We start from the raw sequence: 13539 nt of genomic DNA, 5'->3' as shown, positions 1-13539 counted from the left end.
AAGGCGAAACTTGAGAAATGCAGATGAGAACATGAACAGTCATCATAGTTACATTTCTTGGCAAGCAAATTTGCTTAAACTCATTCAAATCTTAGGTGTGGTCTTTGATGTTTCTCCTCCAAAGAAATCCTTCACATGTTGAATCCCAGTGCCTGTAGAGGTTTATTCTGGATCTTCCTATTCCTACTAAAATACAGAGCATACAGTAATACATATCACAAGTGGTGCATGGTTTTGTAACTGAACAGTGTTACTTTACAGAATACTATAGAATTTTAGTCAGGAAAACACCTGGTTAACGGTAAAATGTGCATTTAATAAGCAATAGCTGTTGTTGGCCACAGCCACACCACACAAGCCTGCAATACGACTAACTGTTCCCGCTCAATTCCAGGTAAAAAAAAAAAATCAGAATTCTTTGCAGCCCGAACCACACCCACAAAATTCCCAGCAACCCTCAAATCACACAGAAAACAAGCATCAACATAAACACCAACATTTGTTACACGCTACAATACAATGAAATCATTATAGAACATTATAGATTTCCCTATCACTTACAGATTAATGGATGTGAAGTCATCTAAGAAATAACATGAGAAAGACATGTTCCTCTGAACTGTTAACAAATGGGTTGGTTTTCTACATATTTTCTACAAAAACGACAAAGAAAGCTAGGAGTCAACGTTTGAGAATAATACTCCACAATCTGCAACTCTGCATTCATACTTAGGTCTTTCATTGCAAGTTGGGGCCTCTTCTATTTTCTTGAGTACTTCAATTCCCTGGACCACTTGACTACAATGAGAGGAGAAAAAGGAAAAGTCAAAAAATGCGATGAACATGTTGGAATATAATGACTCATTTCAGATGACTCACACACCCAAATGCAACGTAGCTCTTGTCCATCCAAAGTGTTGGCTGCAGGGTTATGTAAAACTGCGATCCATTACTGTGAGGGCCCTTATTAGCCATTCCTAGAGTCCCCCGCTTACTGTGAGAAACAGCAAAGGTCTCATCTAAAGAAAACAGAGGACACAAAGTCAAGTTCGCATGTGGATAGTAGGTAGTGGTAGAATAGAACAGTTTGCTTTTTATCCTCCTACAATAGGAAATTTTCAAAAATTCTAAACATGTGCACTGTATGCTTACACAATAAATTGCACACATTTTTAAATGTACCTTCAAAAGTTGGTCCATAGATTGACTCCCCTCCATTACCTTTTCTTTCTGAAGAAATATCTGTAAAATTAAAGACCGAGCTGACTGAATACATAACTGTCACACTTTACAGATATGTCAATCATAAGAAAAATTTGCTTTTATCTTACATTTTCTTAGATACTTACTAAAATGGCCCCGAAAATAAAATTCACACATTCTCTAACTAAATTCTCATAATTTTGCAACACAAAAAATGTAAAAGTTTCTTCTAATATTTCTTGAAGAGGTTCTCAATTAGCACCCCACCTTTAAAATTCAATCTGTACCTATGGACTGGTCATAAATTGCCCTCCTCAATTGACTTATTTATTTTCATTATTATTATTTCTCTTTACCAAAGTATAGTTACTAACATATTAATTAACTAAAACGGATTATTGCAATCTGTCTAAGAATAAGAATAAGAATAAGAACAACTTTATTAATCCCGAAGGAAATTGCAGTGCCAGAGTTACAGAAAATATAACAGTAATAAATAATAAAAGAAAGGCAGAATTAGAAATAAAAATAAACTATAAACTATAAAGTGTTATAGTTATATAAAGTTATATAAAGTTATATAAAGTTATATAAAGTTATAAAGTTATATAAAGATTTGCTTTGCGGCGCTCGTGATATAGGTGGTTGACAAAATCTGTCTTTCATTTGCTTTGGCTTTGCGTCGATATCCTGCAGTACCTCCACCTTGGACCCAGCCATTGGGCACGACCCGGTGAAACACAGAGCCCTTGTAGCAGAGCAGCTGACCGCTTGGTGACAGTCCTCGCTCTCCAGTGCACAGAGCCTCAAAGTTCTTTGATGTCTTTGGACACACATCTGAGAACAGCTGAGCAAAGGGAAAACAATGTCACAAAGAACATCAGCCATTTCTCATGATAAAGTAATGTTTTGTGAGTAATTTCTCAGCCATTTCTCATGATAAAATAATGGTTTGAGTTCATTGGGGGGAGGGAGAACAGTCAATGTGTGCAAATAGTGGCAAAAGATATGAATTTTGATAAATGCCTAACCTCAAACAGCAACCTCCCAACTGCTTCTCCTGCCATCTCGATGTCCATGAAGACAAACTGATGCTGGAATGTAGGGAAATCAGTATAAATTAACTTGAATCAAGTAACTATAGAGCTGCTGTCTTTGAACTGTGACAGAGAAGAGATACTGACAACTGCAAAGATGATAGGAGCAGAAGAACTTCGAAGTCACGCAAAAAAGGGTAGCAGTAAGAGACATGTTATATAATGTGAGTTGTAGTTTTGCAACTTGCCCCAGTCTTCAGATGATGTTTTAAGTAGTAGTCCTCGCCAAGGACCTTGAAGAACTCATCTGGCAGATCGAAAACGAAACCAAACTGATTCTTGGCCCAGGTGGCAAGATCCTTTTCATTCCCAAGGAGGCAACCATTCAGGAAGCACATGAGACTGCTGGAGTGTTGCCACACTTCACCACACAGCTCCTTCAATCACATGTGTCAAACAATGGATGCTGGGTGATTCAGCATTTAAAAATAATTGTAATATAAGTTCATTAAAAACTATAAATGCAATACTTGCAATAGGTCTGGAAATATTATACAAGTTACACGTAACAGCACTGACAATCAATATTGCTGACTTCTTAGTCGTTTGATTTGATATCTTAAGCATCTGTTCACGACATGTATCTCCTTTTGAGCATCATTTCTAAAAATATTAGCCACAGTAAATTACATTAGAGAATAAGGCTGCTCTGAAGGTTCTGTGATGTACATTTTACCTCTCATCTGAGAGGCTTCTTAGGTTCCAACACACTGTGGGGAGTACCTTGTATATAAGTGCTGGGATTGGGGTTGGGCATTGGTCTAAGTTGAATGGGTTCATGATATTAATGAATGTGTTGTCGTGCAATAGCCTTATCGCTATAGAACAACTCACTCACTAGCATGAGCTACCATGCCATTGTATTTTTGATTACGATCTAGTGATGAAGTTTGAGTGACTGCCATGCTTTGCTTCAGTCCACAGGAAAAATGACAAGAGCAGGTTATTCATTAATAAATTTAGCTTACTGAATGTCTTACAACATGCTAAACAAAACCAGGAAATGCTTGTTCAAAATCCAAAACATTTGTTGATTTTGTTTAAAATGGTCTTCTAGTGTCTAGTTTAAGTATCCTCAAATCTTTTCAAGATGGACACTAAATGGATACTAAAAATTAAAAAGTCAGTCTACACTCATATCATGAAATTAGTCTCAGTTTTAGGTATTTATACCCTAATTACACCTTGGATCTGAATATCATGATTCATGGCGTCTCATACACATTGCCAAAGATTTGTAACTTTTAGTTTGCTAGTTTAATCATATTTTTACCAAATTCTTGATTATTTTAAATCAATTCCCATTAACTTCTTGGTGATTTCTAGATTATGTGTTTCTTCTGCTGTTGTTATTATTTTGTTTTCGTTTTTTTTTTTTTTTTTTTTTCCTGCTCTTCAGTTAAAGATAAATTAATGGCTTACCCTTTTCTTGTTGTATAGAAATAGATGCCAGTCAAATTCAAACAGTGGTTGAATTGATGGATCCAGAAATGCCTCGGGATACGTCTCTTTCAACGCCTTGCGGTGCACAGCCGAAAACCGACAGAGAATTCAGTTGAAAACAGGTCAGTCACAAATTAAAACGCTGTGTGTGACAAAATCAATCTAATAAGGTTATATTATACCTCGGCGATGTATTTGGCAACTTGAAAATTGGGGGTTGATATTAAACCAATTATTTCTAAGTACGCCTCTGCGGCCATGGCTATCAAAAACAAACCTTCAGTCAATACATATTATCTTTTAAGACTTTTAATTCTCTTTAAACAAACGTATCCATTTACAAAATAACCGTGCAAATATTATAAAGTAGCCAAACACTGTATCCATGACAACGGGCGCTTCAATATGACGTCGTGTTTACGCCGAATAGGCTCTGTTCGTATTCTATTTTTGTCTTTAAGCGTCGCTAGTAATTCCAGATGTTACGTTTTCACGATTCAGCTGGATTCATCTCATATTATATTTTGAAATTATGTATTTTCAGACTATTCTTCCGACTGAAATCCCGGTCTTGTGTTAGGAGGCAGACGTCGACGCGACCGTAAGCTAATTGGAACGCAGCCGGAAACGGCGCGGGTCTTTCAAAACAGGAGCTATTACGTCGTTTTCGTACTGTCGCAGTCACGTCGCTACACGGCTAGTGTCACCCTACGACACGATTTCTTCTGTAACCATGGGTGTACACGATTTGTGGTCAATTGTCGAGCCTGTTCGAGAGTCGGTGCCGCTGTATAGTTTGAGCGGGAAGACGCTAGCGGTAGACCTGAGTTTGTGGGTGTGCGAGGCCCAGCACGTCCAAGCCATGATGGGGAGAGTCACCAGGCCCCATCTGAGGTAGAACCCGCACAGCGTTCATTCATCGTCAGGATCAGAATATGCTTTATTTACATCATACAAGGAATTGCATCTCGTTGTAATGAGGTGCAATTCATCTCCCTCCCCCAGAATAGGCTTTGACCGTCACAGTGCTGTTTTCTGTGCAGGAATTTATTTTTCAGAGTATCGTCCCTCACTCTAATGGGGGTGAAACTCATCTTCGTGATGGAAGGAGAGGCACCTCAGCTGAAGGCAGAAACAATGCGCATCAGGACAGAGAAGAGATTCGGACGGTTTCCGAAGGCAACGGCTTCTAAAAGTATGAAAAGCACCAGTAGAGGGCGGTTCAGAGCCGTTCTTGCAGATGTGAGTTTGTACATTACAGACGAATCTTTTCCTCATTCTGTGATTATTTTGATAACTGGCAAATACAGTACAATACATACAAAAGACAATTATCAGTATGGCACTGGGGTGTATACTAATGTACGTAAAGTCAAATTTTTTGTACCAACTCAATATTTGTCTAATATGAGTCCTGGGGATTTACACGTGTTCTGTAGAAACTGAACACTGTGGACAGCTATAGATTCTTGTATGTATGGAGCCCATAGATGTAAGAGGTGTATGCTTAAGAGGGAGGGTCTCTAAAAACAGACCATGACAAGGCTCAATGATTTGTCTATGGTGTATGTTGGTAAAAAACTGTTTCGTCCCTTTTAGTGTGCAGAGATGCTGGACTACATGGGTGTACCCTGGGTGACAGCTGCAGGTGAAGCTGAGGCCATGTGTGCATTCCTCGACACTCAAGGCCTGGTGGACGGCTGCATCACAAATGATGGTGACGCATTTCTGTACGGAGCACAGACTGTCTACAGGAACTTCAATATGAATTCTAAAGTACGGATGTGATGGCTGAGTAATCTGTGGAACTATACTGAAGGCATTATTCGCAACAGAGGGTCTGTGTTTTGATTGAAAGGCCTCTTGATTTAAATGTGTTTTTCCTAAATTATTGAACTTGTAATGTAGTTTTTTTGGCTTATCTTAATGGTGTACTGTACTGTCCATTTTTATTCCATATTTCATCTCTTGAGCAAGGGCTTTACAGTTAATGTGCGATTGCCAGATAGACCCTATAACCTTACGATGCTTTTTAGGTTACAGGTTCCTAAATGTTTCAGGTTTTGACTCCAAAAATCAAAAGTGCCATAGGCTCAGATTGTTAATTTGTCATATAGTACTTCAGTAAATGAAAAATAAAGTAGAATGCATTAAGTTACGGACTAAATTATATTAAATTATTAAACATAAATAAATATAAAGTATGCTGGTTTATAATAATAAGCGATAAGTTTTGATATTTATTTGTCATATCTTATAATCTGTTTGACTGAAAAGACATATTTATCGAGGAACATGTTAATTCAGATATTACTACGCTCTGCTCAGACAGCCAGCAAGGCGTTGTCTGTTATAAATCTCATTCTCCTTTTTCTTGATTTCACATTGTATCTTTATCCATCCATTGTGCTCTGCATTATTTCTTTTGTTTCCTCCAGGACCCTCAGGTGGATTGTTACAAGACTTCCCGTTTTCAAAAGGAGTTACATCTATCCAGAGAGAATCTTGTCGGCCTGGCAATCCTACTTGGGTGTGATTATATTCCCAAGGTAAAGAGGGATTGACTCTCTTTATTGTCATAATGTTATTGACCTCTTTTAACATGTCTCAATGCTATTATAAGGGCATCCCAGGTGTTGGTAAAGAGCAGGCTCTTAAACTCCTCCAGACGCTGAAAGGAAAAACGCTCCTACAGAGGTAGGAAATCATTTGATCTTCGGTCATCTGAGCTCTTACTCATTTTTAAATGTAGTGGTCTCCAAAAAAAAAAAAGGTTAACGTGTTGGTGAATCAGGTTCGTCCAGTGGAAGGAGGAGAATGCAGGTGTGTGTGAGGACACTGTGAAGAAGGTTCTTCACTGTAACATTTGTCGACATCCTGGTGAGTGGTGCCCTGCTTTGAACCATGACCCTTATTTGTAATCCTGAAAAGTGGGGGGGGGGATGGGAGGGGGACTTGTCCCACACCTTATAGATTTAAGTTTAAATATACCTGTCATTTTAAGTCCATGATTTCGCATTGTCATAGATTGTAAAGGGACTTGTTTCTCATATTAATTAAAAAAGACTTGGTTTCTTCTTCTTCAGGTTCAGTGAGGGCACATGAACGTGTAGGATGTGTGCTTTGTGACAGTAAACAATTCTGTCAGCCCCAAGACTATGATTACCAATGTCCCTGTGACTGGCACTGCTTTGAACGTACTCGCCAGGCCTCATCTATTGAGGCCAACATCAGGAAGTATGGGATTTTTAAAGCAGTTTACTCTGAACACAAAAGTTGCTATCCGTGATACAGAAAAAACAAATCCGATAGCTTAAAGTCAAAATACAATACTAATATGAACATGTTCTAGAGAGGAGACTGATAGAAAACTAAAAGCACATTGATCAGTCCAAGAACATTCTTCTCGGAGGTTTGCCATCTCTGGGCTTTTCTGCTGGTTTTCTTTGTCTTATTTGTCACAATGTTGCAAATTAATTTCTTTCCAAAGTAAAATGCATCATCATACAGCACAAGCAAGGATGTAGTCAGGCGAAAGCTGCATGAGTAAGTTCTACCAGCAAGAGCATGGGATATATAGAATGCAAATAAAGTTGTTTTTTTTTTTTTTTTTTAACAAATAATTTGTTTTTAATAGGGCTGCTATAGAGCTGTACATATAAATCACATAAGACCTGATATAATTATTCAAGGAAAACTTGAAATCATTTTTGCTGCCTCTGTTAAGTAGGGAAGACAAGCACTTAAAATATTTAATATAATCAGTAATGCTCTCAGATTTACTTACTATTCATGAATTTAATATGCATGAACATGAGTGAATAATTTAAACTTCTCATTCCCTACAGCAGACAAAATTTATTGTGCTTAAAATATCAGCATATTTGGATGTCTGAATATCTTCATATTCTATTGCCCTGCCCTAAATCGTGGTGAATTACACACATTCGTTTTCAAATAAGTAAACCAATATTGAACTTTATTTGATATTCTACAACAAACAATGACCAATACACTTTTTTTTAACTTGGAAAGATTCCTCTAATTAATAGTTTCAGCCATATTCTTTTACAATAGCCTGTATTAAAACCATCTAAATATGTCGTGTCTTATTTTATCTTAAGGAAAACAGTGGCGAGTCAACAATTCCCTTTTACACAGGTACAACTGATTGTCTACCATGCTTAATAACTTGTACTCTCATAGGGTGTATCTGTGTATAATCATACTTTGATATTTATGTTTTGCAGATTATTAATGAGTTTCTGGTTTCCAAGGATAAAATTGTGCCAAATTTCAAGAGGAGACAGCCAAATATGCCGTTAATACAGGTAAAGCATTTTTCTAAAAGACCTGCTCAAGAATGTATTTAACTAATCTTTCCAATCAGTTGCAAATAAAAGCTTGTGTTATCCAGAAATTTGCTTTGGAAAAGATGGAATGGCCAAAGCACTACACCAGTGAGAAGGTTCTGGTTTTGATGACCTATGCAGAGCTAATGAACCGAAAATGTGGAAGGAAGATGCTTTCCCAGATCAAGCCCCTAAGGTATACTTACATGTTATTAAATAGAAAATATTGCCTAAGTGGTTTTGTAAAAACATTTGTTTTTTTTTTAGTGTTTACATAATAGCTTTTTTTTCTGCAAAAGAATAGCGAAATCCCGAACAAGGAATGCAGTTGCTTGCTTTGAAGTCATCTGGAGCACACCAGGCAAGTTATTTTAACAAATCTTGAATAAAAGATCCTATTTAATTGACTGCAAATAACAGACTTATACCCCTCCCTTTACTGTGAGTAATATCCCCTGAGTTGAGTGACAAGGCTGCTGTACTAGATGGAAGTTTGGGTGCAGGGGGTGCTCATCAGTGGGTTGTTAATGACTGGTTGTTAGGTGGGGTTCGTTGGTGACAGATCAGTCACAACAGCCGCAAGGTGCTAAAGTGGCTTCCTCTTCTGGCTGGGAAGTCTGTCATATCCAGGTCTGCCTCACTAACAAGCCTGTCTGATATGACACAGTCTAGAAAGTCATGACAGGATGTTTCCACATTCATTGAATTACCGTGTATAATTTTAAATAAATATTTTCAATGCAAGGAACATGTTAAACATTGACAGTATCCATAAATGTCACAGAATGCAGATGTAAGTTTTCTTTCCATAACAGCAGTAAAATGTCTTCTGGTTAAAACCCCATTCATTCTAATGTTTCAGTCTACAAACTCTGACGTTTTTTTTTTGGGAGTCATTGTCAATTTATTGAAAGAATAGATCCCACTTAGCTTTTAAAATGTCTAAAAATCTTTAAAAAAAAACCAAACAGAATATAGATATAGTCCTTTGATACAATGCAAATTAAAATCGCAAACCATGCGATTAAAGTTCATATGAACAAATAATATATATAAAAAAGTAATAACCGAGCATGAACAAATTTATTATTTTTTATAAAAGACCAGATCACTTAAGTCCCATAAAAGCAGCAGAGTCCGGTTTCATTTATGGGAAAAATCCATTATAATAAGCCATAATAGACAAACTTCACTTTTTGGCCAATATTTCTATTCATCAGTATATACTCCCACCCAAATCAGCTATTTGTCTCTTTTAAGTTTTGCTTAGCGAGATACCTGACTAATTTGAACGATTGATTTTAAGCCAGTATTGTTTTGTTTTTTTTTTTGTTTGTTTTTTGATATTAGAAATCATGCAATAATGCAATCAGAAATATGCATCAAAACTGGTTGACTCACTTCTTTACATTACTTGATTATTCCCCATAATCCTCTTGAAAAGAGCCAATTGTCTGATCATAAAGTATATTGTGCAGACCATTATGTTTTTGCTGAGGACTGGCCAGCAGAGAACCAGCTGGAGGTGAGATCAGTGGAGGAGGAGACTTTGGTCCGTGCAGCTTGTCCAGAGGTGGTGGAGGCTTACCTGAGGGAGAAAGCTCTGGCTGAAGAGAGTAAGACAAAGAGTAAGCTAGTTCATTATAAAACACATTTTTAATAAAAGTGTGAGCGCGCATGCGTGCGCTCACGTGTGCATGCGTGTGTGTGTGTGTGTGTGTGTGTGTGCGCGCGCATGTTATTTGAAAAAACGACTTGTAGACAAGGGCAGTTATTGGCATACAAATGAAGCTCCATATACAGAAACCCTTTTTCAACACCATTTATCTGCGTAGGTATGGAAAATACTGCATACACACAAAAAATAACTGATTTTGTGCAATTTTACAAACATTAATTTAACTTTTTTAATTATTGTGAAAGACAGCTATTCAAGCATCAGTTAGTTTTCAGGTGACAATGTTGCTCATTTCATGGGTATTTCTCCTGTATTCTATTAAATTAGGGGGGGTTATTAATAATTAAATTGTTTTCTGACCACAACTCATCTGGACTGTCATATTTTTCTGCACAAAGAAATGCCCAAAGTGATCAGAATTACAAGATATTTTACATGTATTGATGTATTGCCCTGTCCTAGCATAGATTACCCCACACAGATGTGAAAAGCTGAAAACTTCCCACGCTGAGCTGACAAGACAGTCCTGATCAAAGGACCCCGGAGCGTTGACTTGTTTTTCAAGGCTGTCTATTACAGCAACTCCAACACTTGAATATGTAGAGTTTGGCAGCTCCTCTAGTTCACACCAAAGGCTTTGATGCAACTGAGAGGTGTCTATCTCACCAGCAATTTATGCAAGTTGTCACTGCTCAAGAGCTTCACCCCTAAATATGAAAGAAAATGAGACACTAAGCTTGCAAAGAGAGATACCAGAGTAAATGTTATAATCTCAAAATCACTGATATCTTTATATCCATTTTCTTATTTTCTTCTCAGAAAAGAAACCAAAGAGTATACAGTCAAAGACAACAGATGGGCCACCAGATATATCTGACCTCTTGGTGCAAATGAGTCTTCACAGCTCCTCATCAGAAACAAGTCAGATGAAGTCCCTGCTGCCCAACATTTCAAACAAAACGAAACCAGAACTGATAGTTTTGGACTCACCAGTCAACCAGAATCCACTCCAAAAATACAAAGTTGGCCACTATGACCCGCATGACGGTCGACACAGCCACATGCAGTCACATGGTATGCCAGAACCCACTGCTTCGCCATCTGTCCTGTCTGTCATTGAAGCCCTACACCTAAGCAATATTGACTGGGACAGTTCATCCTTCACATCCTCCCCACCTCCACCAAGGGCTATAACTCACACTACAGAGCTGAAGCCAAGTGAAAATGCACACAGTGGCGTCGATGAAAACTCAAGAGCCACCAAAGACACAGACTCAGAAGATGTTGAAGGTCTGCATTATACCGAATTGCCTCTGAGAGAACGGGTACTCATGGGAAATGCATCCAGAACTTTAAACAAATTAGAAACACAATGTGACAAGATTTTTAAACAGTCAACTGCCTCTATTGAATATATCTCTTCCAGTAACTGTGATGCACTGACCTCTGTTAGAAATAGCATATTGCCAGGAGAGAAATTAGCTGACAACAGAAAAGATTTTGAGTCACTGACAGGGGCAGTTCATTGTGTAACAAGCAAGAGAGGAACTGAAGACTACGCTTCCATACAACATGTAGTGCCTGCTGCACAAGCTCAAAGAAAAAACGCGCATAAAAGTGACGACCCGAGAAATCGTCCTCTAAAACATAAATTTGTAGGAAATGCCATTTCATCATCTGTACGACAAGCGAGATGCTTCTCAGAGCCTTGTTGCAACGCAGACAGGAGTGTGTCACAAACCACAAAGAAGAGTGTGTGTATGAATGTGTATTCATCTAGCGAGGACAGCGACAGCGAAAGCAAGCAGATTGAACCTCAAAGAAGGACAAAGATCAAGCCCATGGTCAAGAGCAGCCTCATTTTAGGGCAGCCACCAAAACCATTAGCAATTACAACTCCTTCTGATATACTTTTAGGCCCAAAATCTCAGCAGCAAAGTGATATAATCTGTATAAGTCCCTCTACATGGAGTAAATACCAGGAAATCCCTTCAGAGAGTGAGGATGTGTTCCCTCAGAATCCCCAATCCCCAATCATTGTGTTAGATAGTGATGATTCAGTAATTTGTAATGATAGCCCGCTGCCGCTGGCTGAGAGACTGAGACTGAAACTCTTGAAGTGAGTGGTATTCAATTTATTCATTATTGTTGAAAATGTATTCTTGATCTCAGAAACGACCATTTTAAGTGTTTTCCTGTGCCACATCCAAATCACAGATGCAGTCACTTTACTGCCATCTAAAGGCAAATTGAAGTAAATACATTTTGTCATTGAGATATAATTAATACTTACCTTTTTGATTTGTTTTATCATACGGAGAAGTTCCAGAATCCAGTATTGCTTCATTTGAGATAGCTCCACTCGAAAAAAGATGTAAATGGCAGACTGTTGTATGTGAATTCTACTGGTAAAGGTGCCCAGCTGTCTGAAATAAAAAGGTGAAAGATGTTATCAAACAATTGCACAATGTTTAAGCAGCCATAAGTGTTGTAATAAAGTCAACAACATGATACATTTTCTTCGAAGGAAGGAGACATTTTCCATATGTTGCTCCGTTGAGAATTTTCAATCTTGCTTCGATAAGGATGATGCCACCTGGAGGATATATCAGTATAGAATTCTTAAATATAATCAGAACGTCATGGTCGGAACCGTTTTTGTCAAATCAACATCCGATGTAAAAGCTCAAGGAAACAAAAAGGACTGCAGATGGGACACTTTGCTGTTGGAGCCAAAGACAGCACTAATTTTACAAAAAGGTCAGTTAATACCATATCACTTACATACCCAGTTATCTTTTCTCATGTGTGTGTTGTGTTGCTCTGTTCTTGATCTGAAATCTGGCATTTGTTGGAATGTATTTCTGTAAAGCAGAGGTGAAAAAAAAAGATAGACAGATAAAGAGCTTATGTTACCCATGTCTTTAGAGCGGACCAGAGAAGCAGGTCGAGGATGCAGAGTCTTTGGTTTTACAACCCACCAGTGTGGGTCCCCTTGATCATGAGTGAGGTCTCAGACACCTTTTCAGACATGAAAGGTCTGGCAGGAGCTTGGTGACAGCTGCATCCTCCAGCCAAATAACAACCCAGAACTGCAGCTCAGGCACTTGTTTTCTTTTCAAAACAAAACAACATTGCTTTTTTTTTTTTTTTTTTTTCTATTTACAAAAGGACTAAACTTGAAAAAAGATGACATTGCTCCATGGTAGGATAGTTTCAAATTATGTGGAAACAAGATTTCAAGTTGAAAAAAAGGTGGTCTATTTCCATCGTTTCTCAAAAGGATAATAGCCATTAATTTTTCTTTGATTATTTTGAAGCCTCAATGGCTGAGCTATAGTTTTTTGTTTGTTTGTTTTCCAGAAAAGACACACAGGCCTGACTTTCCAAAGAAGTGTGAAGGTCTCAGGTGGATCCTCATTAGACAGATCACATCAAACTGTTAATTGTCACCAAGCAGACTTTAAAGCCTAATTCCTCTCAACAAGAATCTAATTATTTTTCTTTCTATCACATTATCCGTCTATTTAGCCTGATTCGCACCGTCATGATAACGAACGACGTCTTTCGGAAAGGTCGGATTTTGACACTTGGGTTTTCTTTGAACTTTTTTTTTCCGCTTGAGCTGTGAACCCATAAACCCCGGAGATCTTGGTCTGTATAAAACGCTTTCACCAAAATCACATTTCTTAGGATCCGTGCGCCATCCACTCTGGATGCTCCCCGCATCTCCGGCGGGCCTCGGTCTTCTCGGGATACTTCGAAC

General features: G+C 38.1%; 2 protein-coding genes across 4 annotated transcripts; one reads left to right on the top strand and one right to left on the bottom strand.

Annotated features, from left to right (window-relative positions):
* Window positions 1–189: 189 nt before the first annotated feature.
* Window positions 190–4104, bottom strand: ppil6 (peptidylprolyl isomerase (cyclophilin)-like 6). 2 transcript variants are annotated; one of them, XM_086167006.1, is made up of 8 exons: window positions 3926–4104; window positions 3723–3818; window positions 2489–2677; window positions 2235–2297; window positions 1903–2050; window positions 1183–1242; window positions 884–1019; window positions 190–798 (listed from the first exon to the last, which is right to left on the bottom strand). In XM_086167006.1, the coding sequence occupies exons 1-8, from the start codon at window positions 4001–4003 to the stop codon at window positions 675–677; spliced, it is 894 nt and encodes a 297-aa protein (XP_086023132.1). In that variant the 5' UTR covers window positions 4004–4104; the 3' UTR covers window positions 190–674. The 2 variants fall into 2 exon arrangements, with proteins under 2 accessions (XP_086023132.1, XP_086023133.1); XM_086167007.1 differs by lacking the exon at window positions 1183–1242.
* gen1 (GEN1 Holliday junction 5' flap endonuclease) lies at window positions 3569–13258 on the top strand. 2 transcript variants are annotated; one of them, XM_086167005.1, is made up of 15 exons: window positions 3569–3865; window positions 4787–4985; window positions 5343–5519; window positions 6182–6292; window positions 6367–6440; window positions 6538–6623; window positions 6830–6980; window positions 7868–7904; window positions 7994–8074; window positions 8161–8291; window positions 8395–8456; window positions 9574–9723; window positions 10593–12212; window positions 12301–12533; window positions 13137–13258. In XM_086167005.1, the coding sequence occupies exons 2-13, from the start codon at window positions 4821–4823 to the stop codon at window positions 11894–11896; spliced, it is 2529 nt and encodes an 842-aa protein (XP_086023131.1). In that variant the 5' UTR covers window positions 3569–3865; window positions 4787–4820; the 3' UTR covers window positions 11897–12212; window positions 12301–12533; window positions 13137–13258. The 2 variants fall into 2 exon arrangements, with proteins under 2 accessions (XP_086023131.1, XP_086023130.1); XM_086167004.1 differs by lacking the exon at window positions 3569–3865 and adding an exon at window positions 4261–4637.
* Window positions 13259–13539: the final 281 nt, after the last annotated feature.

This window comes from Fistularia commersonii, chromosome 20 (assembly GCF_037954325.1).
Source record: "Fistularia commersonii isolate RoL2024-O1a breed Wild chromosome 20, RoL_Fcom_v1.0, whole genome shotgun sequence".
Lineage (NCBI taxonomy): Eukaryota > Metazoa > Chordata > Actinopteri > Syngnathiformes > Fistulariidae > Fistularia > Fistularia commersonii.
This window is presented reverse-complemented; position numbering and strand designations above follow the sequence as displayed.

Coding starts and splice junctions, on each gene's coding strand:
- ppil6 (XM_086167006.1), bottom strand. CDS start 4,003: ATGGCCGCAGAGGCGTACTTAGAAATAATTGGTTTAATATCAACCCCC. Junction 2,051..2,234: donor TTGGGAGGTTGCTGTTTGAG/GTTAGGCATTTA, acceptor CCCTTTGCTCAG/CTGTTCTCAGATGTGTGTCC. Junction 799..883: donor AAGAGCTACGTTGCATTTGG/GTGTGTGAGTCA, acceptor CTCTCATTGTAG/TCAAGTGGTCCAGGGAATTG.
- gen1 (XM_086167004.1), top strand. CDS start 4,477: ATGGGTGTACACGATTTGTGGTCAATTGTCGAGCCTGTTCGAGAGTCG. Junction 6,441..6,537: donor GGAAAAACGCTCCTACAGAG/GTAGGAAATCAT, acceptor TTGGTGAATCAG/GTTCGTCCAGTGGAAGGAGG. Junction 8,292..8,394: donor TCCCAGATCAAGCCCCTAAG/GTATACTTACAT, acceptor TTTCTGCAAAAG/AATAGCGAAATCCCGAACAA.